We start from the raw sequence: 15,016 nt of genomic DNA, 5'->3' as shown, positions 1-15,016 counted from the left end.
TATATTATTAAATATTTATTTTAATTATATTATAAAATATTATAATTAACTAGCTTTTGTCATAATTCATTATCATTTATTAAAAATAGAAAAGCAAATTACAGATTTGGCCCCTATGGTTATAACAAAATTTTGGATTGAGTCCCCCAAACAAATTAATTACAAATATCATCATTATGATTTCAATTTTGTTTCAGATTCAATCCTTGCTCTGACTCTAATAACTTAGTTCCGTTAATTCAAGCCATTCGATCATTTTACATTTCCATTTAATTTCTTCTAAATTATATTATATATTCAGTAATATATATAAAACCGCATTACCACACCATCACTCCTCCCAGCATTGACTTATCATCCCCTCTGTCAACTGTACCCTCTTTTTGCAACTACCTTCACTCTTCAACCTTTCTCCAGGTGCTCTGATAGGATTCGTACGAGGATGTGTGAATCTCTAATCCATCCATCCATCTTCTCGTTCCTTGCATAGCGTGCTTAATTTATTTCAGGAGCTGAGTTCAAGTGCCGATTTACAGCTCCAACTCACGACATGGGACTGTGTTCATCGTGGGAAGAGGGGGTTATGTTCATCGATGGTAGAGGTGATGGACTGATTTATCAATTTACAGAGGAAAGAGGGGGTAGTATTCATCGATGACAAAGTTGTAAAGCTTCTGTTTCTTGCAGATGCTGAATTTATTTCAAGGGTTGATTTCAAATACCGATTTACAGCTCTGATTCACGACAGGGGTTGTGTTCATCGACGGCATAGCTGGAGACGATGGAGTTGCCGGAGATGGGTTGGGGACGGCGACGGTAATGGGGGGGGAGGGGTTTGGGTTTTATGTTTTAAGGTTTTTCCTTTTTAAGGCTTTAAAAATGCACAGAAAACATCAAAATGTGTATAACAAACCAGTTTTAAAGAAAATCATGAAATGATGATGAAATTTAATAATTTTAAAATAAAATGTAAAAAGACAAAGATATCGTTGATTTAACTAAAACTAAATTAACAAAATTATATCAAAGACCCAATCAATAATAAAAATAAAATGTATATAATTATTTGTTTCGAAGGACCCAATAAAATTATTATATAATCAGAAGGACGAAATTTGTAATATACTGGAAATAAGAACAAGATTACTTGCAAAAAGTCAATTCAACATAAATCCCATTAAATCTAACTTCAAAAAGTATTATTTTTATATATATTTTTTTATTAATCTGGATATCCAACCTGCTGCTATGCGAGTCGATTAATCTTAAAACGATCATCTGTTTTGCAGATAGTTTGGAGTCATCGCATTTGAACCTCCATGACCACAAGAGGATTTTTATTCCTTCTTGGATTTGAATCTAGGAGTCTTAATACTTTTGACCTTTGAAGTCAAGCTTAAACCAATCAGACACCATCGATTATTATTTTAATATTTTATTTGCCTTCGTAAATGTAGAGAGAGAAGATTTTGACTCCATGTCTTAAATGAGAGCTGTACATCAAGACTTGTTACTGTTTTGCTTTTCATGAGACAAAAGGGTGTGTTGCTGCTGCTGATAAAAGGTAGTCTCTCCCCCTCTCTCTCTCTCTCTCTCATACCACCAGCAGATGGAAAAAGAAGGAAGTTGTTCAAAAGAAGAAGAATTAAGACCAAGCAAATTGAAAAGAATATGTGTGTTTTGTGGGAGTAGACCTGGTTTCAGATCTTCATTCACTGATGCTGCGCTTGAACTTGGTCAAGAACTGGTAATCCATGATCAATCCATGTGCATATTTATATATACCTACATACGTGTGTGTGTATATACATATATATATATATATGCTGATATTTTACAGATTTTTCTTAATTCGCATCCCAAGACAAGAAAGTGGGTCCGATTGTTCGTCTGTTATGCATCGAACCCTTGATCATCTTGAAAAAGTTTGAAGGAATTAATCCGCGCGACTGTAATTGCATTTATATAGATTGTTGACCAGTTTTTTAACTTACATATTATATTTGTCATCAGGTTAAAAGAGAGATTGGGTTGGTGTATGGTGGAGGAAGTGTTGGTTTGATGGGATTGATCTCTCAAACTGTCTTTAATGGAGGTTGCCATGTTCTTGGGTAATATACATACTATCCCACACATGTATAAACTATATATCTATCTATATATATATATATGCATTGTATATAATTATATATGTATTATAAACAGATGAATCTAAGTTGTTCAGTTAATTATACATTGTATCTACACATAATTAGTTCTCATGAGAAAAGGTATACATATATATGATATATATTCTTAAACACTAATTTGAAACTAAACCTCTTAACAACGAGTAAATTCGTGCAACCCATAATACAAGATTCCATATTAATTTACTTTGTTTTAAACATGCTTTAATTAATTAGTTAATTTTGCTTGGTTAATTTATAAGTGATCATATTAATTAGTATACAGGTTTGAATAATCAAACAAGCTTAATTAATTAAACCCATATATAATTAAGTAAATTATATAACCCAGTACTAATGTTAATTATTTCATCGTATTTGATTGGTTTATTAATCATCATATCATTAGCTTTTTTTTAACTAATTACCCTCATTTATATATATACATACGTACATATATATATATACATATATATATATATATACATATATATATATATATATATCAAGCCTGTTCCCATCAATTAGGGTTTTCCATGAAAGAAGTAATTAATTAAGGTTTATATATGTCTTAATTGTTTTCGTATGCAGAGTGATACCTAGAGCTCTCTTGCCCCATGAGGTACAAGTATAGCTAGCTTCTTGGTAAATTAAACTGAAAAATAATTTGGAAAATTTGAAAATTTTCAAACGGGTTTTTTAAATTGGATCGATAGATATCAGGAGAAACAGTTGGGGAGCTAAGAATAGTGGCAGATATGCATCAGAGGAAGTCTATAATGGCGGAAAATGCTGATGCTTTCATTGCACTTCCTGGTATGTATGTATATATGTATGGGGTGTGTGTGTGTATATATATATATAATTGAGTTAATTTGTTCAATATAGATATTTTAAACTGCATCTCTTAACATATAAAAAGAAATCTCATTCAGTGATCCATGAACATCATGTATGGATGGTTTGTATGTATACTTTTTGAAAATAAACGAAACCAAGACTCAATTTTCAACACCATATGTAAGTGTAAATCACAGTTTTCAATACCATTTTTCATCAGGATCTGAATGACAACAACAGAAAGTTTATACAGCAACTGCATGCCTGTTAGCCCTCAATATGCATACCACAAAACACAGTTTTTTCAAACGATATATCGTTTTTTAATGCTTAATCATAAATACTCGATAAAGATCTTCATAGAAACAGTTCTCGCTCTATCCTTCACTATAACGAAAATTTGTCTATATGCATTCCACTCACATAGATCTATTTTAAGTAAGATATAATATAAAGCTCATTTAGTTTGGTTTAGATTATTTTTTTTAATCAATATTTAAATGATAATGATCACCAATCATTTACCTCCACGTCAATAAAAGCTCTTAAATATATATATATATATATATATATATATATATGATCATATTGTTGTTTTCATATTATTTTTGTTTATGTTTTGCTAAAAGTCAAAACATTTTGTTTAGGAGGGTATGGAACCATGGAAGAGTTAATGGAGATGATCACCTGGTCTCAACTTGGAATCCATGACAAACCAGTAAGTTTAATATTTTGTTTCTAAATACTATTATATATTTATCAGGACAAAATTTGATTTTTTTAACACGTTTTTAATTCAAAAATATCATATAAAAATAATAAATTGAGTCATGTTAAATTTGTGCAACTTTGTTCTAACAAATTTTTATTTTATAAAAATATAACTTGACGACATACGCGGTTGTTGTTTTTATAAACTTTACGTTTAATTAAATACTTTATTTGTCGTAGTTGTTTCAATTTTAATTAAATAGCATAAATTGTGTGTGAGTTTTCGATAATTTGAGCAAAATTTGAAGAATTACTGAAAACCTCCAAAATGGCATGTAAAATTAGAAAACGTATTTTCAAAGAAAACGTATTTGTAAGTTATTAACACACACGTGTGTATATATATATATATATATACACTCTTAATTAAAGTGAAGGTAAATGTAAGATTATCAATATATCATGTACAATTACAAATCAATAGAAAATAAATTAATAATACAATGAACAATGAAATAAAAGTATAAATAACAAAAAAACAAACAAGAAAAAAAGGTAACAAATAGAGGTTGAATGTTTCATTTACTAAAATCACATAATTAAATTGCTAATTATATAAAAGCGATAAGATATGTGAGGAAATCATTTTTAATCCTTGATATGTAACGTAATCTAGTTATCAATTTTCTTTATAAAAAGGTAGACGAAAGTAGCAGCCCCCCATGTCTTGTCCTAATTTGATAATATGGCTTATGGTAGCAGACCCACATCAATAATTATGATTTTATGTATAGATAATTCCTCGAAAAAAGAATTTGTTCGTTTTTTAGGTTTCGGAATAAATCCAAACACATTGAGTACACCCCGATAGATGACCATATAGCACTTTGTTCAATTAATAAAACAAATTTGTTATGTATATATTGATCTGATATATTATAAACTAACAATCAAATAAGGATAATTAATCGACTAGAAATGCTAATTACTTTTATTTTTTAAATGAAAATGGTTAATTACAGGTGGGGTTGCTAAATGTGGATGGATACTATAACAGTTTACTTGCTTTGTTTGACAAAGGAGTAGAGGAAGGTTTCATAGAAGTTTTAGAAAGAAAGATTATGGTTTCAGCTGATACTGTACAAGACTTGATCAGTAAAATAGAGGTAGATTGAAAATACCTTTTTGGGTTTTAAAATAAATGATACATTCGTTATTGCATGTATAAATATTGAGTTTTAAAAGAAATCAAACATACCCACGAGGCAAAAACACAATAACAGTAATAACACATTATACTGATTTTTGCATCTTGACTTACCTTAGTATTAATCCTTTACAAATAGTGTTTTTAAACGTATCCTTAACAAGTAGTATTAAATTTTTTCATTAGTCATTTTAAAAACACTTATCAGAATTATATGTGCTAGATTTTTCAAGTGTCGTTTAGAAAGACACTTTTATTAGCACTAGCAGCATACAGTTTTACTCCACCCTTAATTACCGATCCTAATTTTCAATTATTGAAGCATTTTCATGTTAAAATTTGGATAAAAGTTTTATATCTCGAAAGGGCAAAATGAGATATGTAACCATCATAACTTGTTAAAAAGATACTGAGATGATTATCATATATTAGATGATTAAAAAATTCATTTATTTTCTATAATTCAAATTTATGTTTTAACTATAAAATGTATACCTATCACCACTTTAATTATTGATAAAGATAACCTAATTATTTTTGGGAATATATAATTTACAATAATTAAAATGAAATAGTACTGGATTTTGAATTTAATAGTAAAAAATGCAATTTTTTAATTAAAGAAAACACATATTCTGATTCATGCTATATATAGGCATACATAGTACACATGTGATGGTTGTTAAGTATTGGGTATGGAGGAAAAGACTTTTGTAAGCATATTATATATAGATTTTCTGTAACAAATATTAATAGAAATTCATGTTTTAAAGTACAATTTAATTTATTGTTTCTAAACCCTAATATCATACCCTTTTCCAGAGCCTAAATTCATAACTCCAAACCAAGTACAAGTATAAATGCATCACATATAAACCATTATAACTTGATAATTTAGAATTTAGAATTTGTTATGATGGAGAAACAGTGGATTTGTACATTGACATTTATATATTTTGTAGGAATATGTGGCTGTGCATCAAGGGGTTGTACCCAAACAAAGTTGGGAAATGGGCCAATCATCATTAGCCTAAATCCAATGGTATATATATATATATAGTATATATATGTATTATATGATGTTTGAATCATTCAATCTTAAGCCAAGTTAATTGTTTTCTTTATGATTGAAAATGTCATATTTAGAACAATACTCTTATAATAATATGTACATCATGTAGTAAAACTTGTACCATTTAACTCTATGGGGTGTGTGTGTGTATATATATATATAATTATAATGTGGTGGGGATGTAGTTCCATTTTGATCATAAAGAAAATGACATCAAAAGGCAAGTAAAAGCAAAGTTTATTCTCTATCTTTTGTGGCTCAATCCAAAGTGGGGAACCCTTCAAGATCCCAAATCTTTAATCATCCACTTGAAATTATTATGATTTGTCTTCTTGTAGTTCCATTTGAATATGAAGAAACTTCTCTTTGCCTGACCATTGACCACAAATAAATCAAATCCCCCTGCCCAATTGAACTTTGCCCAACAAATGCTTTTGGTCCTTTGGCTTTTGCAATTATGTTTTATGTTTGTTTGATGAATCATTTTGTCCTTTGTTAAGTCTCTTTCATTGCAAACATGCATTATGATAGGGCATGTGTTGCATGTGGAGGTTTTGGTAGGTAAATTGTAAAAACCTGACCGATTTCATAAATTATTGTACTGATAGAGACAAGAAACAACAAAGATTGCATAATTCATGGTTATCTTATGTAACACCTCAATATCCACATTTGCATATAACTATGTACTTCATATATCAAGAAATACAAATAATACACATTCGGTCCCAACAGTTATAGGAAACTATATTACATAATTGACAACTAAATTTTCCATAAAATTCTTGTACATGACTTGTATCTATAACAAGTATTCCAAAAATCCAACAGATAACATGTTGATCTTCATAACCATGTAAGCATAAAAGGAAAATTTCACATTTTCCCCTTCCCCTTATCTCTTGATCAAACCTGACCTGCAATGCACATTTTTTAAACACAAAATGAGGGTTAGACCTGGAGGTTTACTGAGAAACATTTTTTTGCAATTACAAGGTGAAAATTCACCAAACTTGTTTTAAAATCACCTTTGTAAACACACATACACACAAACACACGTGTATATATATATATATATATATATGTGTGTGTGTGTGTGTCCTCTTAAGAAAATATAACTCCAATATCGCAATAGATTATGAGTTATAAATTTGTCGCACATAGAATGTGACCACTCAGGTCCTTACATCATTTTGTGCATGATTACCAAGAGTTCCTCTGGCTCTTAAGGACCAAAGCTCATATGATTCTTTAGGATTAGAGCTCCTCTGGCTCTTAAGCCAGAGCAAAGCCAAAGAAAATAAAGTTACTAAGGATTTTAATCATGAAATCCATATCATTCTTGAAAATGATATAAACACGTAATATAACCAACCAGAGCTTCTCTGGTCACTCAACTTATTATAAAGAAATCCAGAGTTAAGTCAACCAGAGCCCCTCTGGTCTACAGCTTTCAAAAATAACTAAGGATGCATGACCAACCAGAGGCTCTCTGGATGGCCAAAACCTCTGGTCCGTCTAAAGTAAAACTTATGGAAAATATGATGAGATATAAGACAAATGAGATTTTAACATAACCAGAGACCCTCTAGTAAAATATGAAAGTTAACCAAAGCCTCTCTGGTTCTCTATTATAGTTGTAAAAGATCAAATTAAAAAGATTTGACTTATAAAGTTGTATGAAAAACTAAGAGTTTAGATACATAACTCATATACAGAGCTTGTACTTGTTAAATTTTATGATACAGAGCCTTTAGGTCAAAATGAGTTTTTGAAACACTTGAGATTTTTCCACCCCAACTAGATGCCTTCTGGTTAGCCTTAAAAACCAACCAAAACCCCTATGCTTCCTCATCAAAACTTTATTTTATTGAAATAAATCAAAGCATAACACCCGGATTAACCCAAAAATACTATTAACTCAAAAACAGACAATCATAGGCTCTTTGGTTATAAACCATTTTCCTCCTCTACATAACAACATTGTTATCATATCAATAGAAAAATAATTGCAAGTCCTCACATCATAGAGAAGTGATAACTCAAGATCATTACATCTTATGGATGTAATAACAAGATGTGTGATCAAAACTCAGATTTCACAATTGCCACTTTTATCCAAAGGTACACCTCTCCTTGATATGTCACCATTATCCTATGGTACACTTCTCCTTGATATGCCACCCTTATACCCTCATAAAAATTTAACCAAAACTGTCATTTTTGCCAAGAATGGCATCAAAATAGTTTCATTACAGAAACTTTATATTAAGAACTTTCATTGTTCTAAATCAAGTTCAATATCAACTCAAAATAGATTTTATGAACAGTTTATCTTTCTCAACTCAAAACAGCTTCAAAAACCAGTTTATATTACTTACACATAAACATCAACCAGTTCAAGTATTTTAAATACTAAACATATAAAATTTAATAACAAAACTCACCTTATATGTATGCAAGGATGGATCTTACAACAACAAATTCCAAATATGACCACATAATCAATTCAAACAGTTTCACGCAGTATATCACACAAGAAACACACAACAACTTTTTCTCTCTATTTCCTTTTCTCTCAAAACAGAATAGGTAGGTATTGCCAGACTCGATTCTGCCAAACACTTTCGCAAGTTAGAAACATGGAAAATGTTATGAATTGAGCTAAGTTCATCCGGTAATTCTAACTGATATGCAACCAACCCGACCCGTTTACAAATTATGAACGACCCAATATACCTTGGACTGAGTTTACCTATTTTTTCAAATCGAACAATACCCTTCCATGGAGAAACTTTTAACATAACGAAATCTCCCACCAAAAATTCAATCGGTTTATGGCGCTTATCGGCATAACTTTTCTGTCGGTCCTGGGCTGTTTTAATACGTTCACGTATCTGTTCAATCTTTTCAGAAGTTATTTGAACAATTTCTGGAGGTTAACTGTCTTTCCCCTACTTCATTCCAACACAATGGCATGCTGCATTTTCGGCCATATAAAATCTCATAAGGTGGCGCTTGGATGTTGGGGTGATAACTATTATTGTAAGAGAATTCAATCAAAGGCAGATGATTTTCCCAAGATCCCCTGAAGTCAAGAATACAAGAGATCAACATATCTTCAAGGGTATGGATTGTTCTTTCCCTCTGCCTATCGGTTTGAGGATGATACGCCGTACTTAATCTGATTTGAGATCCCATGGCTCTTTGAAAACTCTCCCAAAACTTTGAGGTAAACCTACTGTCCCGATTTGAGATGATGGATAACGGAACACCATGTTGAGTCATAATTTCTTCGATATAAATCTTTGCCAACCTTTCTAATGGATAGTTCTCTTTAGTCGGCAGAAAGTGCGCAGATTTAGATAAACAGTCTATGATAACCCATATAGCATCCTACCCTTTTGGAGTTTGCGATAATTTCCTGACAAAATCCATCGTGATATGATCCCATTTTCACACAGGAATTTTCAAAGACTGTAAATTCCCACATGGTCTTTGATGCTCGATCTTTACTTGCAGACATGTCAAGCACCATTCTACATATCTTGCGATGTCCTTCTTCAGTCCTGGTCACCAATAAAACGGTTTTAAATCTTTATACATTTTATTAGTACTTGGATGAATCGAATATCATGATTTGTAACTTTAATCCAAAATTAACTCCCGAATATTCCCGAAACGCGGTGCCCAAATTATGCGTTGGAAGCATATAATTCCTTTGTCATTCTTTATCAGTATTGAAATCGTCTTGCCAACTCTTTCCACTTTGAGGTTGTTTTATTTGATAACTTCATCTTGACATCTTGAAATTTCATCGTGAAGATCCGGAGTCAAATTTGTTTTCAACGCAAATGCTTTGATCGTACCACTTCTTTCTTTACCGCTAAAAGCATCAGCTACCACGTTGGCCTTTCCTGGATGATAAAGAATTTTGCAATCATAATTGTTAACCAATTCAATCCATCGTCGTTGTCGCGTATTCAATTCTTTCTGATTAAACAAGTGTTAGAGACTTTTATGATATGTGAAAATCTGAAATTTAGTTCCCAACAAATAATGTCTCTAAATATTTAATGCAAATACCACAATTGCAATCTCCATATCGTGTGTCGGATATTGTTTCTTGTGATCTTTTAACTGTCTGGATGCGTAAGAAATAACTTTTCCTCTTTGCATCAATACACAACCCAAACCTAGTTTTGAAGCATCATTGTACACAACAAAATCTTCATATCCATCTGGTAATGATAAGACTGGAGCACTGCATAGATGGCCTTTCAATAACTGAAAAGCTTCACTCTTATCTTTTTCCCATTCATACTTGACATTTTTCCTGGTTAACTTGCTTAATGGCGCATCAATTCTTGAGAAGTTTTGAATGAATTTCCGATAATAGCCTGCTAAACCCAAGAAACTATGAAACTCGGTAGGAGTTTTCGATACTTCCCATTTTTCAATTACTTCGATTTTTGCAGGATCTACTTTTACCTCTGCCTTAGAAATAACGTGACCCAAAAATTGAACTTCTTTTAACCAAAACTCACATTTGGACAGCTTGGCAAATAATATTTCTCTCTTCAACAGCTCGAGAATTAGACGAAGATGTTCAACATGCTTCTCTTTAGATTTTGAGTATATAAGAATATGATCAATAAACATAATAACAAATTTATCAAGATATTCATTACATACCCGATTTATTATATCCATGAATGTTGCTGGAGCATTGGTTAAACCGAAAGGCATAACCAAAACTCATTATGTCTGTATCTGGTTCAAAATGTTGTTTTGGCAATGTCCTCGTCTCTAACTTTTAGCTGATGATACCTCGATTGTAAGTCAATTTTAGAAAAATAACTTGCTCCAACCAATTGGTCAAACAAATCATCGATTCTTGGAAAGAGATATTTGTTCTTGATTGTCATCTTATTCAATTCTCTGTAATCAATACACATTCTCATAGACCCATCTTTCTTTTTAAAAAACATAACCGGAGCACCCTAAGGTGAAGTACTTGGTCTAATGAAGCCTTTATCAAGCAAATCTTTCAACTGTGTTACCAATTCCTTCAATTCAGATGGTGCCAAGCGATAAGGTGCCCTAGCTACCGTTGCTACTCCTGGTATTAAATCAATTCTGAATTTGATGAATCAATCTGGTAGTAAGCCAACCAGATCTTCTGAAAATACTTCAGGATATTCACAAACCACAAGAATAGATTCTTGCTTATTCTTTTATTTCTTTGAATCAATCACGTAAGCTAAATACCCTTGACACCCTTTTCAAAAACAATTTCTGGCTTTCATGACAGATAACAAACTGGTATAATGATCCCGTCGATCACCATAAATCACAATCGACACTTTTTCCGATAAATTAATATTGATCATCTTTTATTGCACACAATATTGGCTTGGTTTTCTGCTAGCTAATCCATTCTTACTACTACATCAAATTCTTTCATCGACATCAAAAACAATTGAATTGGCAGCCCACATCCCTCAATTTCAATTCGATAATTATTAAAAACACGGCTAACAGATACTTGACTATTATTAGCAATATCAACTACTAAAATATAGTCAAATGGCATAGAATTCACGTATGAACACCCCATAAATAGTGGCGTTACAAAAGAATAATTTGCACCAGAATCAAACAGCACTTTAGCATATACGGAGTTAATGAGAAAAGTACTTGTTACCACGTCTGGAGTTGTCTCGGCCTCATTTTTGGTCATTTGAAAAGATCAGGCCCTTACCCCTCCCGGACCTCCTCTCTGAACATTAGATCACCCACGTGTACTTGGAGCATTTCCTCCCGTGGTTAACCTTGGAACTCTTAATTGAGGACAAGTCGGTCGAATATGGTCAGGGGAATTACATTGAAAACATTTCTTAGGAGTTGGATAGTTTCTGGATAAATGAATTGTCTCACCACATTGATAACATTCCTTTTTATCAGTACTACAATCACCCTGATGAACTCGGTGACATCTTAGACACGTTCTTTTCGCAAAACGTTGAATAGGACGGTTCTCCATTTTTACAAAATTTGGCTTTTTGAAACTGGTTGAAGATCCTTCCCACTTTCTTTTCTCTACCACTTTCTCTTCCCCTTGCCTTTTTTTTATGTGGTTTCAGCAGCATCTACTGCTATTGGAAAGGTGACATGACTCATTGCAATTACAAACTCTCGTATTGAAGGTTTTAAACCCCAAATATATCTTTCAACTTTTCGAGATTCTGTAGAGATATAATGTTCTGCAAATTGGGAATGTTCAATAAATCTCAGTATATTCCCATATTGTCTGATTACCTTGTTCCAACTTCAAGAATTCTTTTTCTAATTGTCTGACTGTCCGCTTTTGGAAAAAAAAATTCTTTAAATCGATCAACAAATCATGACCAAGACATAGTTTGCAGGATATCTGGTTTAGCTAATGATTCCACATCCCACCAATATAAGGCATTGGATTTCAACATGGATACTGTAAATCTGACTTTATCTTCCTTTGGAAATTTCCTGGTGTTGAACACAGATTCTATCTATAATATCCGTGTTTCGTTAACTCGTACAAATTGGGTTAAGAGAATTTTGGTAGAATTATGCATAATATATTTGTACCCTATGCTTAACCAATTTGTACCTTAGACTAGCTTTGCGTCAAAATGTGTTTCTACCTATATTGACGTAAAGTTGAGAATTTAACTTGAAGGGTAAAAACCGTCAAATAGTTAAACTTTATATATATATATATATATATATATATATATATATATATGAGGCGGTTAGGTTTTTTTTTTTAAAAATATAATTATATATATATTAGGTATATGAGGCGGCATCACCGCCCTCAAATCTCAACCTCATATATCTCTTTCTCTCTCTCAATTCTCTCTCTAAAATGTCGTATTCTCTCTAGATTTTACGTCAAGTTAGTAAGGGGATCGAGACAACAATTATATATTCGGAATCCACTCTCCGAACCCTTCTTAAAGGTATAAGTTTCATTCAGTTTCATTAAGGTGTTTATTTTAGGATTGTTTAGATCGGTTTATAAACTGTGTTTATATCTAAGTTTACGGATTGATGTTATCAAAAACCATGATATATTTGATGTTTAGAATGCTRGAACTGGTTATATTGATGTAGAAATGAAAATGGTATATTATCGTTTCAATATGGTTAGATTGTGGGTAAATGTTTAACCGTACACCAATTGTTCGGTTAAATGTCGAAAGGAGTAAAAATGCATGATTAAGCTTGGGTTAACRACCGTTAGACTTGTTTTACTGTTTAGTATGTTTAAGTATATTATAGCATGTAAATGTAGCGAATCACGGAAGTTGGATCATAAAAGTTAGTCGGGAATTACGGAATCGAATTTTACCGACAATGTAACTCCCGTACTTTGACAGTGTATATCTCACAAACCGTAAGTCGGATTAAGCTCATATTTTGCAGTCAGGAAGATCATACTGTATACTACAACTTTCATTTAGACAGTATAGTCTTGATTGGTCTCTAAGGTAGGTAAAAATGCTTAGAAATAAGAGGGTCGGAAACAGTTGGATCGAAAGGGAATAAGGTTAAGTTCTACGTTTAAGTTTTCAATTCGTATCCAGCTGTCCTTCTTGAAGTCTACGTTGTTTAAGTAYRTTAAGACMTAAGTAAYTWYAATAGAATAATTATGTTTCGGTTTTTATGCTTTGTAAATAGTAACCGGTTATGCATTCGTTAGGCACGCGGGCAAAAACAAACTTGATCGTGAATTTACATTTGATCGTGCGTTAATTGTCAAATTCAGTTAAGGTACGAATTTCATATCTCACTTGACATGGGAATAGCCATTTGCATAAGGCTTCCTAATTCGGATTATCTGTGATAAATTCCGAATAATTTGTTCTGAATTTCCTTTATGCTTATCAAATGTTATTGAACTTTGATTCCTTTTGAATTACGACTTATATTCTTATTCGGAATATGGATCATTTTGATCACTTGACTTGTTTTATTGCTTCATTTATGAAACATTTTACTATAGACTCAATAACTGGAGCACCRGTATTGAGATGTTTCCATGGTGACTAAAACGATCATGGCGTCCTTATTTTATAAGTCCTTAAAAGTGGACTTGATTATGTACCGGTCGAATAGAGGGCGTATGGATCGATCCTAGGAACCGTTATCGGATATTGATTTGTGGCCGTGGTTAAATTCACGGAGAGGATTGTTGTGTTGTGCTTACACCCCTTTCCTCACTTGTGCCTGAATGGACTGATCATCCTTTGGGAACAACGCATCCTCGTGATGCAGTTTGTTCTTCGGACCCTTGATATGCTTTTGGGGCATTTTGACTTTCTTTTGGATATCATTTGGCGTTATCAATTGTTTTTGAACTTGTTATCTCATATTCATTGTTTAGTTATATTATTATCCGTTCACTGAGCATTAAGCTCAGCCGAGATTTTCTTGTCCTCGGCAGGTACATGACTTAGCAGTGATTTTGGGGTGAGAGCTACGGAGATGACAATATTGAAGATAACTCATTAAGTCATATTTTTGTTAAACTTTTGATGACTAATGTAGACATGCTGGTATTTTGGGACCGTATTTTGAGACACGTTATCTCCGTTTGTGGTTATGTAATTATCTTTTGGTAAATTTTATTAGATGCTCTGTTTTATATAGCATATGTTTGTTTTATTCCAATTGTGGCATCTCCCGTCTTTGACCACGCGGGACGGGGGTGTTACAAGTTGTGGTATCAGAGCTATAGGTTATGATCCTGTAGTAYAATTTAGGTTTGATCTGTGAGGAATGGGTAGAACTAAGATAGGARTATCCTAAGTCTTATACATGTTAACTATTTGAAATCTCGTATGTTTTGTTTCTTTTGAAATTAACTGAGCAAGTGGTTTTCCTATTATTTGTGTTAGTTCCAAATGCCGCCAAGAAGAATACCGGCAATAACAGGTAGACCCAGGAGAAACCAAACTGGATCTGAAAATG

At 32.3% G+C, this 15,016-nt stretch overlaps 1 protein-coding gene across 1 annotated transcript; it reads left to right on the top strand.

The window, feature by feature from the left end:
* The first annotated feature begins 1,528 nt into the window (after nucleotides 1-1,528).
* Nucleotides 1,529-6,100, top strand: LOC112519502 (probable cytokinin riboside 5'-monophosphate phosphoribohydrolase LOGL10). Its single transcript, XM_025127655.1, has 7 exons — nucleotides 1,529-1,747; nucleotides 2,014-2,111; nucleotides 2,760-2,790; nucleotides 2,885-2,984; nucleotides 3,656-3,726; nucleotides 4,742-4,885; nucleotides 5,889-6,100. The coding sequence occupies exons 1-7, from the start codon at nucleotides 1,610-1,612 to the stop codon at nucleotides 5,958-5,960; spliced, it is 654 nt and encodes a 217-aa protein (XP_024983423.1). The 5' UTR covers nucleotides 1,529-1,609; the 3' UTR covers nucleotides 5,961-6,100.
* The last annotated feature ends 8,916 nt before the right edge of the window (nucleotides 6,101-15,016 follow it).

The sequence above is a fragment of the Cynara cardunculus genome, assembly GCF_001531365.2.
Source record: "Cynara cardunculus var. scolymus isolate 2C chromosome LG 10, CcrdV1, whole genome shotgun sequence".
Lineage (NCBI taxonomy): Eukaryota > Viridiplantae > Streptophyta > Magnoliopsida > Asterales > Asteraceae > Cynara > Cynara cardunculus.
This window is presented reverse-complemented; position numbering and strand designations above follow the sequence as displayed.